Source organism: Stegodyphus dumicola, chromosome 3 (assembly GCF_044657685.1).
Source record: "Stegodyphus dumicola isolate Sdum_Otavi_A_Nest chromosome 3, ASM4465768v1".
NCBI lineage: Eukaryota > Metazoa > Arthropoda > Arachnida > Araneae > Eresidae > Stegodyphus > Stegodyphus dumicola.
In genome coordinates, this window is record NC_140770.1 from 33,143,569 (window position 1) to 33,161,321 (window position 17,753).

Genomic DNA, 17,753 nt, shown 5'->3' on the forward strand with positions numbered 1-17,753 from the left:
GAGAAAAATGAATTATTTTTGACAGAAAAAAATTTATTGCATATTAGATGGCAATTATTTTGCAATGCTTTTTGACAGAAACACAAACTTGATACTAATTAAAGTTAATTCTAATAAAACTGGTGATTTTGATAGAATGATTTAGGGAATAAGAAAGGATATCTTGCTTTTGAACATTTCATTACATGCCCAAGTCAGTTTCTATATGAACTTTTCTTATATTTAGATATTTAATATTGATTTTGATATGACATAGTTGAGGAAAAAATCCAGTTCTCTTTTTACACAACTTACAAAACCTTACTTCTTTCTCTTAGGTTAAAGGCAATTGAAAAAATTTAATGCTGATGATGAATAAGAAATATGTTAAAAGCAGTTCAGTTAGAGAAAACATTTACAGAAATATTGTATATTTACCATATTTGTAATAAGTGACAGCAATGATTTCCACATTACCTTCATTACATTAGTTGTGTCTAATTTAGTTAAATTAAGTTAGGTGTTTTAGTATACAGATTTAATACAGTTAAAAAGTACTATTACCAATATATATTTAAGTAAAGATTCTGATATGGTTTACTTGAAAATATTTTTACACCAGTTTTCACAAGTGCAATGAATCTTTTCCTTTCTTCATACACATTGTTAACACATTTTTTTTTTTCAAGAGCCGCATAAATCTAGAACTAAGCACATACATTTCAGTTTTCAGCAAAGACTGTAGAAAAAAAATTAATGTAACAATAGCTAAAATGGAATGCTACCCTGCATGACATTTCTGGAGTCTATCAAAGAAAAGTACTTAAGCTGTGTGGTACCGATTTTAATAATATTATGCTAAAATTTGTATTACTATAATGAATAACATGCTAAAATACAGAGAACAGGCTTTATGTGCACAGTGAAAAAAGTTATAGAAACTTTACTTACTTTCTTCTTTAGTAACTTCTCAGAAAACATTCCTCACTGATTAAAATATTCATCCAATGAAGCTTATTGACTAAATTTCTTCTCATTTGCTTAATTGTTTATCTTTATAAACAGTCTGAACTTTGTAAAGTAAATTAACTATCTTACTATTATCATTTATCTAAGACATTTTTCTCCCAATTTTGCTTTGCATTAAACTGCCAGAAGTAGCTTCAAGAATTCTAAATTTAACGCTTTTACTTATTTTTGCAGTTTCTAGACTTCGGGAGAACTCACTCATATTTTAAGCATTATAACCAATTTCAAACTCAAATGCAAATATTGGTATGACCAATTTTAAACTCAAATACATAAATCAATTCCCTTAAATATTTATTCATAATACTTCACTAATAAACAATGTTAGAAGCGAAATCTTTTAAAGAGTGCTGTCTCACAGCTCCTTTACATGATTACATTATCCATTCCCTCCCAAAAAAAATGTTTTCAGAAATGTATAAAAATCTGATTTAAATAATTATGCACTCTTGGAGATATATTTCTTGATATTATTTGAATTACTTTATGCTAATGTCAAAATTACGTATTTTGGTGATCATCTTGATAAACTATTTGAAGATCTTGGCTGGGTTATGCAGGATTTATCTCAGAAAATATTATTAATTTTTATGGCCATGCTGTTTCCTCAGAAATATTTGATCTCTTTTAGAAGTGGCAATTTGAAAATTCTTTGTATTAGGGGGGAGGGGGAAAGAAAGAAAAAAAAAAGAATTCTCTTCATATTTATTGATGCATAATAATCATCTATATTTCTACACAGATAAGTACTTTGAGGCAATTGTTTTTTTATTTTCATTTTAAATTGCATTTGTTTTATATAAATTCACTCTTTAAACAATCTGCTACGGAAAAGCCTTGCTGTTCCTGCCTGAGGACTCCAGTTTCTCATGATATATCTAGAGCTAAGAGGGTGGCAAATTTTCTTTTTAGAACTATGTCTGTTTATGAACTAATGTCTGTTTGCAAAAACGGTCTCTTTTACGTATCTGAAAAAAAAATCACTAGTATGTTTATTATGTGGTCTGTTTGGGGCTGGCATGATTGGCAACCACCTTTACAATTCCTAATATTAATGACTATGTCTTTTTACTTCTTTCTAGACTTTACCGGGCTGCCTGACAGTAACTGATGGCAGAAATGCCAAAGCTGAGCATAGGATTAGAAAGAAAGAGAAAAATGTTCCACTTTCCCCCACCCCCCAAAAAATTGCATTAGAATACTATTTAGAAATTATCTGATATTAACAGTTTTTCTGATAATATTTGCAAAAGAATGTGAATGTGGCAGGGGGAAAAAACACATTTAGTCACAAGTAATAAATATAGAAATATTTTAATACAAATCTCTATAAAAATAATGATTATATAAAATAATACATACAAAAAGCCAAATATAATACAATTCTTAATTTACAATTAATTTTCAATTTATACACTGAGAAATTCTGAAAACACTAATGTGACAAAGCATTATAAAAATTCTTCAGTCTGTTCTAAAAAGTGGAATGCAAGTATATATACAGAATGTTGAACATGATTTGAAACGAAAAGATTAACATAAGCTTTAAAAAAGATAAGTGTACTTTAAAATGCCATAACAAAAATGAAAATTTGTTTTCAGTGAACGATGTATTTACATACAAATGCAGTGATTTTCAGATTTTCTAAAGTGCACACTTTTTTATATTTACATTACTTGAATTATTTAATGTTTATGTCAAAATTAAATATTTTGGCAATCAACTTCATAAAAATATTTGATGGTCTTGATTGGGTTATGTACCAATCATGTTAGAGAACAACAATATTATAAACTACAATACTCCTGTTTGCGTCTTCAAAAATATTTCTCTCTTTAAGATGTGGTCATTTAAAGATTCCCTACTTTTTTTTTAAAAAAAAGGGGGGAAAATTTCATTGATTATCCTCCTGATATAATTATGCTAGTATTTATTGATTATTATATCCTCATATTTATTGAACTGTAAAATTTTATTACAGTTCAGTCTAATAATTTGGTTACATAATATAAAACTTATTAACTTATAATTCAGATTTAAATTAGCACTGAATAAAAGTAAAATAAACAAAGTACTATCACTAACAAAAACAAAGCAATTACAATTTGCCATCAAATCTTTTCTGAAATTTTATTGAATCATATTCAACCAATTAGTTAAACTATATAAAATTCTCATTAGTAATATAACTCGAATATAACATGCAAAGTATAAAAGTATATATAACAAATTATTATGGCTTTAGATTACACCATTCTTAAATAGCATTGTTTAAAAATATCATTTCTTAAAAATTATTTTTAATAAGTTAAGTACATTAAACAATACAAAATTTTTAATTTATAATAAATACCTTGTACTCTTTAAATATCCACAGTACAAAGATATAACAATTTAGTAAGACAAAACAAATACTATATTAGCATTTTAACACACAAAGGTTAACTTTTACCACTTTTGCACAAAATTCAATACATGAAATAGTTTTCTCATGCATTTACAACCCATTCCATTTTTTAAATTACACAAGATCTCCGAGTTTTATTCTTTTCTTAATCACACATTTTCTGCTTCATTGCTGCTATGTTATATTCTGAAATATGCAATTATTAAATCAGTAGCACAATGCTTTACCTAGATTGGAAGTATTTTATTGTCTTTAAGAACTTTTACAGTTACGTTACCAACTTTCTCAGTTACAAAATTTCACATGAACTTTTAAAATCAATTTATATTTTTAAAACATTATATAATATGATTCAACAATTGGGGGAGAGAGAAAGAGATATTATGAAAATGCAGTCAGAAACTTTAGAATACTGTTTAGTATGTTACATACTTTTTAAATCCACAAATATGAGATTAACATTGTAATATATTTTTCCACAAATATGAGATTAACATTGTTGCAATGAAATATACACTTAGTGCTTCTACTTTAATTAGGTTTTGAATATATTAAAAATCCCTCTCCCCATATTTAGGATATTTCAAATCATTTGACATCTGGTTTATTACATGGCTGATTTTTATAACAAATTATCAGTTATACTTATCTTTAATACTATCAATGTAATAAGGAAAAACAAATTTACAAATGAACTCAATTTTAATTTTATACATATTAGTTCCTATTACAAAACATAAATGTAATTAAAAAATTAAAAGCTTCATATTTTTTAATATTAAGTCAGAGAGTTTTTGAAAGGATATTTAATTTCATTTTAAAAATATAATTTTTTAAAATTTTATTGCTGTTTACCTTCCAGTTAATAAACTATTCAGATACATTTGATGAATTCTGTTATCCGCTGACATCTCAGATTTAAAGATATAAATTAACACATTCATTCACTGAACATTCAAAATACATGTTTTATATACAACACAGTATAAATTTAGTGACTTAGTGACTTCCTACTGCATTTGCATCTCTTTCAAAGAGACCTTGAAACAGCATCCCTAAGTTCACTATTCCATAGCCACTCTTGAGCAAAATTTTATCAGCTGTGAGCTTAAGATTATTATAAAAGTCTATTTCATCTTTGGTGACTTTGATATATCCTATAAAAATAAGTATGGATAAAAGTATAGTAAAATTTGCAATGGAAAGTGTAAATATAATTTATACATATTTGAATATTATGTACAGAACAATCCTGAATTAGAAATATTCTCAGTTTAATGCTTAGTTTTGTTGGTATTATACGAAATTTATATGATCTAAGTTAAAGTGATGGATTTTTTTTTAACTTGAAGATAAAAACAAAGAGCTTCTAAAACTATTCAGAGCTCTTCAGTTATGCTAAAACACATGGTATTTTCTTTTGACTTTACTATTCTCAATTTTTGTCTTCGAAATTTTCTATCTCTTAAAAAAGTTTATGAAGCAGGGACACCAAATATACACATGAGACAACTTATTATAATTAAGAAAACTATTCAAATTGTGAGTACATTGCAATTAAGACACAAAATTAGCATTTTGTAGCTATATGAAAATGCCAAAATTCACAGAAAACTCCTTGTTATTTAGCAATGTGTCAGACACCCTCTAGTCTGATTTCTACATTCATTGAGAAATTTTTTATTCCAATTTCACAAATGAAAATGGTGCTTTATGGTCAAAAAACACAAAACTCAGTACCTATCAATAACATATATTGCTGAATATAGAAATCACATATTACCTCAGAAAACAAATCTTTGTTTATTGCCAGTGGGAAATAAAAGCATGACTTACTGCTCAAATGCAACTTCAAACCGATATAATATAAAACTTCAAATCGATATAATATAAAAATATGGGTAACTTTTCTGCATGCAATTATAAAAAAATTAAGAAACTATAAAATTTTCAAATACTTAATTATACATTTTGTCTCTTTTGTTAGAAAGCCAACCACCAACAAGCAGATTAAAATTCAATTTATTCTTCTTTATCCACATTAGTTTTGCAGTAATTTGAGAACCTTCAATAATTTTCTATTAAATTTTAATTTTCATTACTGCTCTCTCTCTGCATATATACATATATGCCTAGGACACAATATACTGTAGCAAAATTATTCATGCACAGCATAAATGCATCAATCACAAATTTCACTCCAAAAGCAAAGAGCTTATATATTTTCTCTTACTATTTATAATTTTAACCCATCTTTTTAATAAAATTAAATGTGCTTCACAGGAAGGTATATTTTATTTGTGTATTTGTACACTGGCTAGAGTAGTGCAGGGTGTTCATAATTTATCTACTGATAAAGATACGTTTTAAACAATATGGAATAAGACAGGGGGGAAAAAAAAAAAGACAAGACTGACCAAATTTTATTCAGCACTTCAAGGAACTTTACATTAATATACTTCAGTAAGAGCACTATAAGTTCTTACAGAGGTTATCAAGCCTGTTCTGAATTTTGTTCTCAATGTTATTACGCATTCGAGTATTCAATATTGCAAATCTCTACAACATAAACTTGATTCTTCAGTTATTTGCAGTAAAGAAGTCAAGTGGTATGATGCTTAGAAAACGAGGTGGCCATGAAACTGTTCACCTCTACCAATCTAATGATTTGAGAACGTTTCATCATCATGGAGATCAAGAACATGTGTAACTCAATGACAGGGGTCTCATCCTGCTAAAAAAGTAGTTTGGCTGTATTTCTTCTCATAGTGGTACATCAAACAGTCTCAGCATATCAAACTAAAGGTCATAATTAATTGATGACATGAAGAAAAAGAAAGGACAAATCACTTTGTTATGAGTTAGTGCACATCAAATGTTATTTTAGGGCTAATTCACTGAATTTTCCTAACACAATGCATATTTTTCTGACTCTCAAAATCCTGTAATTAAGTCAATTAACCTCTCTTGAAACATGAAATGCTGCTTTGTCACTGAATAGGATTTTCTAAAGAAATTGATCTCATTACTAATATGGTCAAGAATATCTACAGAAAATTCTTCACGAATGACTCAAACACTAGGTTTGATTTGTTGTCAAATCTGCAGTTTATATGAGGACAGTTTCAACAATTCAAGAACGTTTTCATAAACATTCAACCTGGGAATTCCTGTTTGTAGTCAGGCAAATGGATTTACTGAGACTGCACATAAACATATTTCGAATAGTGAAAACATTTTCATCACTGACTTTTGGTCTACCTGTATCTGCTTTATGAAAACATGTTCGGTTTGTCCAAACTGTTTTAACTGTCTTTTAATTGTCCCACTAGTGGAATCAGTAATCATTAAATTCATGTTGGAATCACCTCTGAACTGTTTTTGAAGATTTTATTTCCCATCACCAGAAAATGCACAATGCATTTTCACTGCATGATGCTATTTTGTCTGTAAACAAACAAGTTCCCCATTGCCATTCCCAAAAATTAGAACAAATGAAATTCCTTGAGCTAATGATTATATCAATATTAATTATTTCCGATGACTTCCGAAAATTGTTTCTTAATTTTGTTAATGTTGTGTTCAGTGATTAAATTATGGACACCCTGTATTTATAAGTTAATGGCATCAGTACTTAAGGTTCTAATTCTTTCTCCTTTATGTAAAAGGTATTTTGTTTCATATTCTATACTGCATTTTTTCACAAAAATCAAAACATTCAGTAAATATAGGCTGCTCCAATATATACCAATTCTCAACATTCCATTTCAAGAATTCTCTTTAGCTCGATGTATTTACCCCTAGATAATGATGTACCTATCTATCTATTTGCCACAAAACACATTTTTAAGTTACTGAGTATCAGAATTGAAAGCCTTGAAAACTAACATAAAAAATAACATTTTTCAATTTTATAAGATTATAAAAGATACTTTTACCTCTTTCTTGAGGAGTGAGTGATGAAGTAGCTTTCTGCAAATCAAATAAATACTGGAAATATGCTAACTGTGTATAAAGTTGAGCTTCAGTGTACTAGATATATAAAAAGCTTAAATTAAACAAAGTACACCATGTGGACTAAATTATAATTAAAATTAAATTATAGTCACACTTATAGTTTGAATCGCACAAAAATCTTCACACTTATTTAACTTTTTAATTAAATTCAGTAAAAATTACAAAAGAATTAAATTTGAAATTTTAACTTAAAACAAAGAACGAAACCTTAAATATTATACTAACTTCTAACCGCAAATTGGAATTCTTGCATGAAGGACAAACTGGACCACCACTTGTAAAATGCAGAGGTATTTTCCTAGTTTGATAAGCACACCCAACATCCTCACATATTAGACTATGCTGTTAAATTTAAATATATATATATTATGCAGCAGATGTAAACATAAATATGTATATTTCTAATTATGCAATGATAATGAGTTTACCATTACCTTGTAATATTTTGATATATAAGACCTCATGATACGATCCAGTTGATTTTTAAGGGCAGCACAATAATGTATGAGCTTAGTTTTACAAGTCAAACATTCACCTATTTGACATATCTTAATGTTATCCTAAAACATACAAATAAAAAAATAGTAAGCCATTGTGTAATATATTGTATTATACACTAAATAAATACTTCCATCTCAATATACTTAATAAAGCCTCTCAGTATATTTGTTTTGAGGTATTGATAATATGCACTTAAGATAACTGAATTTTATGAATATTTTTATTTATATCATAAACTTAAAATACATTTATGCTACAAAAATCATGGATGCTTCTTTATTATTACAGCTCCTGTTTTCAAAATGCACTTTAGTGTGGCTGCCATGTTTCTGCAATTGATTTTCATAATGGGATCAGATGCAGTTTCTTAACCCAAGAACTTTTACCACACGAAGGTAAGATTCATGATGATGTGAAAACATGCCCCATTGATTTTTACTCCCCTACTTAATAGTGCATCATAGACTTTCAACATTTTGTGTATTGGCAGCTGTTATTGTATCAATAAAATGAAATATATGGTTAACAGTAAAATGTCTTCAATCGGCTTTTCCCAGTTCCGTTTTATATGCTTGTCAACAGACTGAATAACTCATTAATTCCTCTTTTACATGGTCGACGATTATCGGCCCTCTATTTAGAACCTGAGAGAGAAAGAGTTCATGCCAGTTTCTCAGCATATATCTGATAAATACCGAGTGTTGTGGAAGAGCTCGGCCAGCTTTGTTTTTTCTTTGTACAAACAAATTTTCATTTACGATGACAATATTATCAGGAAACCCATTTACTTATTTGGTTATCATGTTAGATGTAGAGAATACAGCTCTCTCAGAAAACTGTTCCAGTCAACAGTTGTATTTTTATACTTTTTCCGCAACTTAATCGATATCAATTCCTCTGTTCAACAGTAAATAAAATTGTTGCACCTTTATACACATATTCCCAAACCCCTGAACTAGATGTCAAAATATTTCCTTTCAGTAACAAATCATGTTGCATACCAAATGCTTTCACTGATATGTAGATCTATTTAATGGCCATTTTCATATATTTAAATGTAAGGTAAAATGCATCTTCCTAGGAAGAAAGATTTCATCTCTCGCACTTCTCAGTAAACCAAACATTTTAAACATTTTTTTTTTTTTTTTTTGAAAAAGAAAAGATGAACAACTTATAAATAATTGTCATTATGACTAATAGCCAATTTATTGATAATCTTGATGCCATAATGCTAATTAATAATCTAGGAATATAATGTCTTAAACTGCAAAAATCAAGTTATTTATGTATGCACTGTGTGTTTTACTTAGGTTATTATCCCCAGCATCAGTCAATAAACTTACTTTCAAGCAGATTTTTGTTTTGATTGTTCTGTTAAAAAATTAGTGTTGAATAGGTTCAAAGCACTCCAAGTGATTTTGAGACAAAGTACTGTATTCTAGCAGAAATTTTACCACGATTTCTTCCACTGCAGGCAAATTCCACAAGTTCGTACTTTAAAATTATGTTTAAGACAAAAAAATTTTAAATAAAATAAGCTTTTATTTAAATCTTATCGAAATTATTAATGAATTAAAACAAGATAAAAATAATAATTTATTTTTTTCATCTACACATCCCTGAAACTCATTCAGAAATATTTCACAGTACACATCTGATTATTGTTGAAATCTCAGTGCAAATATCTCAGTTTTTTTAACTGTTCCTATGTTTAACAACTTAAGATGTCAGGTAACCCCAAAGAAAGAAAAATATTATCAGGCTGAATGTCATAACATTGCACGGTCAACTCATGCACCATTTATCCCCTTGTGATTATTTTCTTTGGCAAAAACAAGATGAAGTTTTCAAACATGGGCTGCAGACAACTGAGAATGGAAAGATGTGCATACTCAGGTGGCAATAACAGACACAGTGGACTTCAAGTGAAGCTTTAGGAGTGTATAGTTTGAGACAGCAAGCACACAAACATTATTTACCTGTAAAGGACAGCACAGAGAAAATGGTAATCATTCGATATATTAGTAAAATAAAATGTGGAATAGGATCTGTCTTTCTACTGCTGTTTTAAACTGAAATATCCTTCCGCGAGACGCTGCATATGTATAAATGTTCAATGTTATTATTACTATCGTAGTTAACATTTACTGATCCTAACTAACAGCTGCAATTTTATAAAAACTTTAATAATTTGTTTTGTTATTCATGTTTTTCCACAGAACATTAAAAAATTTTTATTTGCATATGTATGATTTTTCACCCAAATGAATATATAATTTCAAAATTTAAAAAAGAAGGGGGGAAAAGAGAAAAAGAAAATTTGCTAATAAATATTACTGAAATACTTAATAACAAGGAAATAAATAGTGAAATATTTAATAATATTAAGATTGATAATATCAAAATGCTTCATAACACAGCCTATAATTTATTGATCTGATAAAGATGTCTTAAATAATACAGAATAAGAAATAGGGAAAAAATACCACTGAATTTTATTTAGCACTTCAAAGAACTTTATATTAGTACACAGTTTAATTATATTTAATTGATTGTTTAACATGAGCATCATCAACTGTTTGGAGAATATCAAATCTTTTTTTTTGGGGGGGGGATGGTAGTAAACATTTGTGGAGTCACAGTAGCTGTTTCTGTGGTGATTTGAATTTTTAACTTTTTGATGCTCTGAATATCTGCAGCATAAACTCAATTCTTCAAGTATCCCCAGAAAAAAAAATCGAGTGGTATGATGTCTGGAGAACGAGATGGTCATGAAATTGGCCCACCTTTTCCAATCTAATAATCTGGGAATATTTCTTCAAGGAAATCACACACATGTGTAGCCCAATGACAAAAGGCCACCATGCAGTTGAAAAGTTTTTGGCAGCATTTCTTCTAGTTGCAGTACAGTAAACAATCTCAGTATATCGAAGTTAACATCAAAATTAATAAATGACTTGAAGAAAAAGAAGGAACTAATCACTTTGTTATGAGTTAGTGCACATGAAATGTTATTTTAGGGCTCACTCACTCAATTTCCCTAATACAATACAGATTTTTCTGATTCCCAAATCATGCAGTTAAGTCAATTAACCTCACATGAAACATGACATGTTGCCTTGTCATTAAATATGATTCTCTGAACAACTTGATCTTATTACTGATATGGTCAAGAATATCTACAGGAAATTCCTCACAGGTGATTCAACCACTAGGTTTGATTTGTTGACAAATCTGCATTTTATACGAAGCCAGTTTCAACAATTCAAGAACACTTTCATAAACAGTCAACCTCAGAATTCCTATTAGTAGTCTGGCACGGTAAATGGATTTACCGGGACTGCACATATTAGGGAAACACATCCGAAATGGCAGAAATATTTTCATTACTGAAGCTTGACCTACTACCTGCTTTATGCAAAACAGGTCTGGTTCCTTAAAACTCTTTTAATTGATTGTTCTATTGGTGGAGGTTTATTAAATTGATGTCAGAATCACTCCTGAAATGTTTCAAATGCAAATGTGTGGGCTGACATACTAGGCAATCGCAAATTAGATCATATATGCTGTCTGAACGGCTCAGGAGACATTGATATTCAGTATTTCTCCATGATGTATTCACCTATTTCCTAGCTAGATGATTTACTTTTAATGACGATACGATGTTCCAACGTAATGAAGCTCTGACAATTTCAGTGCTTTTGTATGTGACTGAATGACTGCCAGATATGGATTACCCAGACTGCTGAATTGGATACAGAGGCTCGGTTTTAAGGTTCCCATGATTGCCAGATGAAACTTTTGGATTTCTTACTATGGGACTATCTCTGAAGGAATTTTATCAATATTTCATAACAACATGTACAGGTAGAAGCTAGGCCAGCACCTCCATAGTACCACAGGTAATTGAGGTATTGCTGAACCTAGCTAACTGTTAAACTTTCCACTCCAATTTTGAGGGAGAACACCCTGGAGGGTGGTCAGGGGATCTCCCGCCCCTCTTTTTTTTTACAATGAACCCCTTGAAAGGACTTTCTGAGATCACTGACTTCTAGTATTAATAGTATACACAAATCATACTGAGAAAAGACTGTCTTTGAAAACTTCAAAAACTGATGCTTCCAAAAGTTTAAATGTATGAAGAAATGTCCTTTCTAAGGTGGAAGGTGTAATACGCAAGTCTTTGGAGCTCTCGTCCATCAGCATTGCGTAGAAAAATGAAAGTATTGGAACACTAAATTTAAATAAATATATTTTAGTAATATATGGAGATGCATAAGCATTATATATGACAAATATCCAGTCTAAGTCTTTGGATATGTATAAGAACGTCTCTGATTTTGGTTTTAAGGTGTCTGTTCTTTATTGCGTATTTCTTAAATGGTATTAGATTGTTGTTAAGCTTAATCAGATGTTTACCATCTGTTAGATTACAGTCAAAAATGTAATGCTCAGGGTCACCCCTTTCACCACATATGCAGAGATCTATTAGTTGCCTTGTCTTCAGGTTGTGTATACTTGGCAGATATCATGCGGCTGGAACATGTGCAGTCATTCATTCTATGGCGCATGCATGAATGCATCAATATGTGCAGTGGACAATTTGAACATCTTCCTATGTAAACATAATGCAAGTACTGATGTTCATGTTTAGAATAAGTCCCCCCCCCCTCACTCGCACAAACATAATGACATACTTTTCTTTCATATTTATCTCAAAAACTATAAGTCATACAGATACAGCTCTTTGGGCATTTTTTTATGTATTCCAAGTGAGAACTTGGCTGTGTAAATTTGGGGAATCTTGATAAGATAACCTGTTTACATCTATTATACTTATCATTTTGCTGATCAACATTATCTACATGATTATGACTGAAATTTAAATTACAGAAATCAAAAAAGGATTCTCAGCCATTATTTTAAAGGATTTGTAAAAATAACACAAACCTGCATTCGAAAGACATCATCAATAATGATTTCTTGTGAACATTGTTGAGCAGGACATTTAAATTTAAGCTTATCACAGTCTCTAAAACGATCTTGATCATCAAATAAAGATGATGGATTAAGAAGCTTATCTTCTTCTTCTTCAACAACTCGAAGAGCAGAATGATACTTTGAAGCATCTAAGCCTATAAGAGAAATGGATACAAATTCATAGTGCAGACTGTGAAGAAATTGCCATTCATGTGTATAAGATATTTAAGAAAAGGAAGACAATTTTTTTTAAATTTCAGAGATTTGTGAGTTTCCCGTCAAAAATAAATAAATAAAATCATCATTCTTTACAGATGGATCCGTTTTGGCACACACATATGCAAAATATCAAGGGGAGAAAGACATGCACAGATCAAAAGCAAGGGAACATACCGAGCAATTCAGCTATCATTGCAACATCAGTCCCTTCAATTGGAGCACATAAACGTGATACAACTGGATGAATTTGCTGAGCCAAATAATAGAATACATCTAAGAGAAGTGAATAATTTTCAATTAATGAATCATGATGCATTCCACTAAATAAATTAAAAATCAGATACTATATAAATTACTAACATAAAGTACAGTCAAAAGTCTTTAATCCGGACTCGTCGGGACTTCGGCGATTCCGGATTATAGATCATCAGTTTAAATCTGGTATGATGGCATGCAGAAATTATAAAATTAAAAATATGAAACCGTAATTTATAAAATAATGAGCAATTATGATCTAAAGGGTATCAAAATTTACCAAAAAAGAAGCCTAATATTTATTTGTTACTTTATTAAACATTTCTTTCAATGCGCGGATGCGTAAAGCATACCTTACGCATAGCCGAAATTAGAAAATTGCAACCAGAAAACTATTTGATTTGTATTCGTGATATTTATAATGAGGAGGAATTTGATTTAAATCATATCAAAGACGGAGTACACTGAAATTAAATACTACATTTAGTAAGGAATTATAAGCCGAATAAAATAAAAACATCTGCCCTGAAGATAACGATAGTGTTGAAAAATCAACTTCCAGTTCATTGCGCGCCGTGACGTCGCCCCCCCCCCCGCGCAGAGCAGCGTGAAATTGATAAACAAAGAATATGCCTTTATCCATTTTTGGTAGCAATTCGTTTTTTGTTTGATGGACATCGAAACATACTTTCGTTTTCTAGATCCTTTGGGAGCTCCAGCATCGGAAATTCTATTTGACATAATCGAAAGTTCAAGCTTACTTTTAGAAAATTGCTCTTACAGTCTGCAAAAAATAATAAGCCGGATCCAATTCGAAGATTAAGAAACAACACAATCATCAACATTAACTGAAATAGATAATTAGATAATTTTAGCTTATACCGTCCGTTATATATTAAACGCTCACGCGAAAACGTAGTGTGCACTTGTGCAGACGCATATGCGCAGTCGTAAATGTCTTGCGCGCACGAGTAAAACGCCTATGCGCATGCGTCAATGCGGCGCATGCGCAGAAATATTTTAGCTTTGAGGTCCGGATTATAGATCATTCCGGATTATGGGTGTCAGAATTAACGACTTTTGACTGTAATACATTTTTTACATGTATGAAAGCAAAAGCTTTAACTGAAATGGAAAAATGACTTATTAAAAATTAGAACCCATACAATTACAACATTCTTCAGTTTTAGATTTAAAAATATCTTCAGAAGATGAATAACTATTAATAATATTGATGTTGAATCTTAAAACTCACCAATTTTCAGTGTTTCATGTGCTTTTAGTTCATCTGGATGGTATGCTCTTTGGGTAGCAGGTAAATCAGAGCCATCCTAATTAATTAAAAACAAAGACTAAAAATCAACTATATCATTATTTGCATCTTCATAAAGGAAAAGTTCTGCGAAATTACAGTACATTCTGATACAATATTACAGAATACAGAAAACTCACTTCTGTCTGACAAAATTTGAAATCAGATGCTATTTTTTCATGAAAAGAAAGACAAAAATTCACTTACAAAATAGGAAATACTGCGAATTCTAAGGCCATAAATTCTTTCATTTGTCTTCCATATTAAAAGTACATTGCTCATTAGCAAAACAAACTAAATCATTTAAAAATAATATATACATTTGTTCACTGTCCTGGCTGCTTGTAGATGAACATTACTAAACTTTCAAAATAGTTGCTCCTGTCATCTAATATACGTAGTCTTAAAATGACAAATAAAATAAATTAATGATGTTATACATACTTAACTATCTAAAAAAATATATGATGGAAGCTTTTGCAGATAGTCTATTATTTCTTCATTTGGAGTCTGACAAATGTGATCACATGTTCATATCCTTTTAGGGCTGCTACATTCTTTGTGGTTCTATGCAAGGTTGCCATATGTTTCACAATGGATGTACAGGAGACCAAAAGATCATTCTGTGTTGCCACATGATCTTGTGTAACTTTCAATAGCTTATTTTATTTTATCAGCTGAAATTTGAATAGTTTCTCTTACTTTTTCTTACTGAAATTTTATATATGTGTGTAAAATGAAAAAATACAAAGTAAAAAGCAGTTTAAAACTTAATCTAATTGCATGTTGAAACCAGCAATACGTAAGGGTAATAATGTAAGATAAATTAAAAAATAATACATTTAAAAATTCCTCCTATATTCAGTTCGGAATAAACATCTGTAAAAATTAAATGCCAGAAGCACAATGGCAAAATACAAGGGATAGGGAGGGGAGAGGAACATGCCAAAACCAAAAATGAAGAAATTTACATATTTTGCGGCATCGTGATCGTGGGGGCCCACCAGCGGCCGAGCAGTAAAGTCGCTGAACACTGGTAGTTCGGTCCGAGGTTCGAATCCCGCGAACGGACTGGATGCATGGGCGTTTTTGTGGTTTTCCCCATGTGTAACGTGTATACGAGCCAGTTTCCCTTAGAAAGTCCTCCACGAAAGGCATCCCTCCCCTTAGGCAGATAGCCCTAGTGTGCTTTGCCATAATTAAATACACCATGATTGTGGGAGATGCAGCAAAAGGAGGAATTGTAGAATTTACTAATGTTTTTGCATACATTAGATTGCTTGTATTTGAAAGTGGGGTTTTTTTGGAGCGGGGGGGACTTTGATCAAAATAATATTTTTATGTTTTTAATTTGTTTATATTTTTTATGCTATAATTTTGCAAATGTTTGTACTGCTTACTTTGGACTTTACTGCTCGGCCGCTGGTGGGCCCCCACAATCACGATGCCGCAAAATATGTAAATTTCTTCATTTTTGGTTTTGGCATGTACATAGTAGTATTTATAATAAAAATGCACATAGTAGTATTTATAATAAAAATTTATTTAATCTGATTGGCTAAGATTTCATTGCACTGCAGGTATGATTACATAACTGAACTAATTTTGAAAGATGCATTCTAGAAAAAGTTATCACTATTTTTAGAGCAGAGAGGAGAAGTTCCTAAATTAAAAAGGAGAATTAATGGGCTATTGCTAGTTTAAAGAATAATTTATAGTTACATATTTTTAATGTACATCTATCTGCATCCTTATACAGTCAAAAGTCGTTAATCTGGACACCCATTATTCGGAATGATCTATAACACGGACCTCAAAGCTACAAACTTTCTGCACATGCATCAACGCATGTGCATATGCGTGTGTACATAATACGTTTACGCATGCACGTTTAATGTATAATGGATGGTATAAGCTAAGCTAAAATTATCTAATTATCTATTTCAGCTAATGTTGCAGATTGCATTGTTCCTTAATCTTCGAATTGGATCCGGCTTATTATTTTTTGCAGACTGTTAGAGCAATTTTATAAAAGTAAGCTTGAACTTTCGATTATGTCAAATAAAATTTCCGATGCTGGAGCTGCCAAAGAACCTGCAAAGCGAATGTCCATTAAACAAAAAGTGGAACTGCTGCAAAAAATGCATAAAGGCATGAAGAAAGTGACAGAGAGGTGATTTGTTTCTCTAATCATTCCGAAATCTGTTTATCAATTTCACGCTGCCCTGCGGAAGGGGGGGCGTGCAATGAACTGGAAGTTGATCTGTCAGCACTATCCTTATCTTCAGGGTAGATGTTTTTATTTTATTCGGCTTATAATTCCTTACTAAATGTAGTATTTCATCTCGATGTACTCCGTCTTTGATATGATTTAAATCAAATTCCTCGTCATTATAAATATCAGGAAAACACATCAAATAGTTTTCTGGTTAAAATTTTCTAAATTCGACAATGCGTAATGTATGCTTTACGCATGTGCGCGTTGAAAGAAATGTTTAATAAAGTAAACAAATAAATATTAACCTTTTTTTTTTTTTTTTTTGTAAATTTTGATATCCTTTAGATCATAATTGCTCTTTATTTCATAAATTACGGTTTCATATTTTTAATTTTATAACTTCTGCATGCCATCTTACCAGATTTAAACCGATGATCTATAATCTGGAATCGCCGAAGTCCCGACGAGTCCGGATTCAAGACTTTTGACTGTATATGTAATGAAGCAAACTTAGATGTAATGGATGTAGAAGCACTGATAGTATAGAATGTAGAATGTTGAATCTGTAATGAACAGCAAACTTGGCAGCCAAGGCAAATTAAACATTCATCTTTATTTCCATTCACATTTACAGCCACAATTCACTTGGCATTCTAATTGTGCCTATTCAAGTACATTTTTGATACTATTGAGAGAGGAAGAAAAGTAGCACACCAGCATCTTAAAGGCAAGAGAGCCAGAAGCAAAAGTGCGTGGTTAATCAATATGGAAGCTCATCAAGAGAAAGTTTTGGTTCTCGAAATTTTGAGTTCAGGTTCCAAATTAGCAACATATC

The 17,753-nt window shown here is 30.6% G+C and overlaps 1 protein-coding gene across 3 annotated transcripts in view; it reads right to left on the bottom strand.

The window, feature by feature from the left end:
- Positions 1 to 2,935: 2,935 nt before the first annotated feature.
- Positions 2,936 to 17,753, bottom strand: part of PolA1 (DNA polymerase alpha catalytic subunit) — a 108,545-nt gene continuing 93,727 nt past the window's right edge. For 2 of the 3 annotated variants that reach the window (XM_085812724.1, XM_035363916.2), the window contains 7 exons: positions 14,644 to 14,719; positions 13,308 to 13,406; positions 12,885 to 13,069; positions 7,868 to 7,993; positions 7,659 to 7,775; positions 7,355 to 7,448; positions 2,936 to 4,573 (listed from right to left, as the gene is read on the bottom strand). In XM_085812724.1, the coding sequence (XP_085668850.1) occupies positions 4,416 to 4,573; positions 7,355 to 7,448; positions 7,659 to 7,775; positions 7,868 to 7,993; positions 12,885 to 13,069; positions 13,308 to 13,406; positions 14,644 to 14,719 (855 nt within the window). In that variant the 3' untranslated portion in view covers positions 2,936 to 4,415. Of the gene's footprint in view, positions 4,574 to 7,354; positions 7,449 to 7,658; positions 7,776 to 7,867; positions 7,994 to 12,884; positions 13,070 to 13,307; positions 13,407 to 14,643; positions 14,720 to 15,144; positions 15,378 to 17,753 lie in introns of those variants that run through there. The other variant, XR_015040174.1, reaches the window with a different exon arrangement.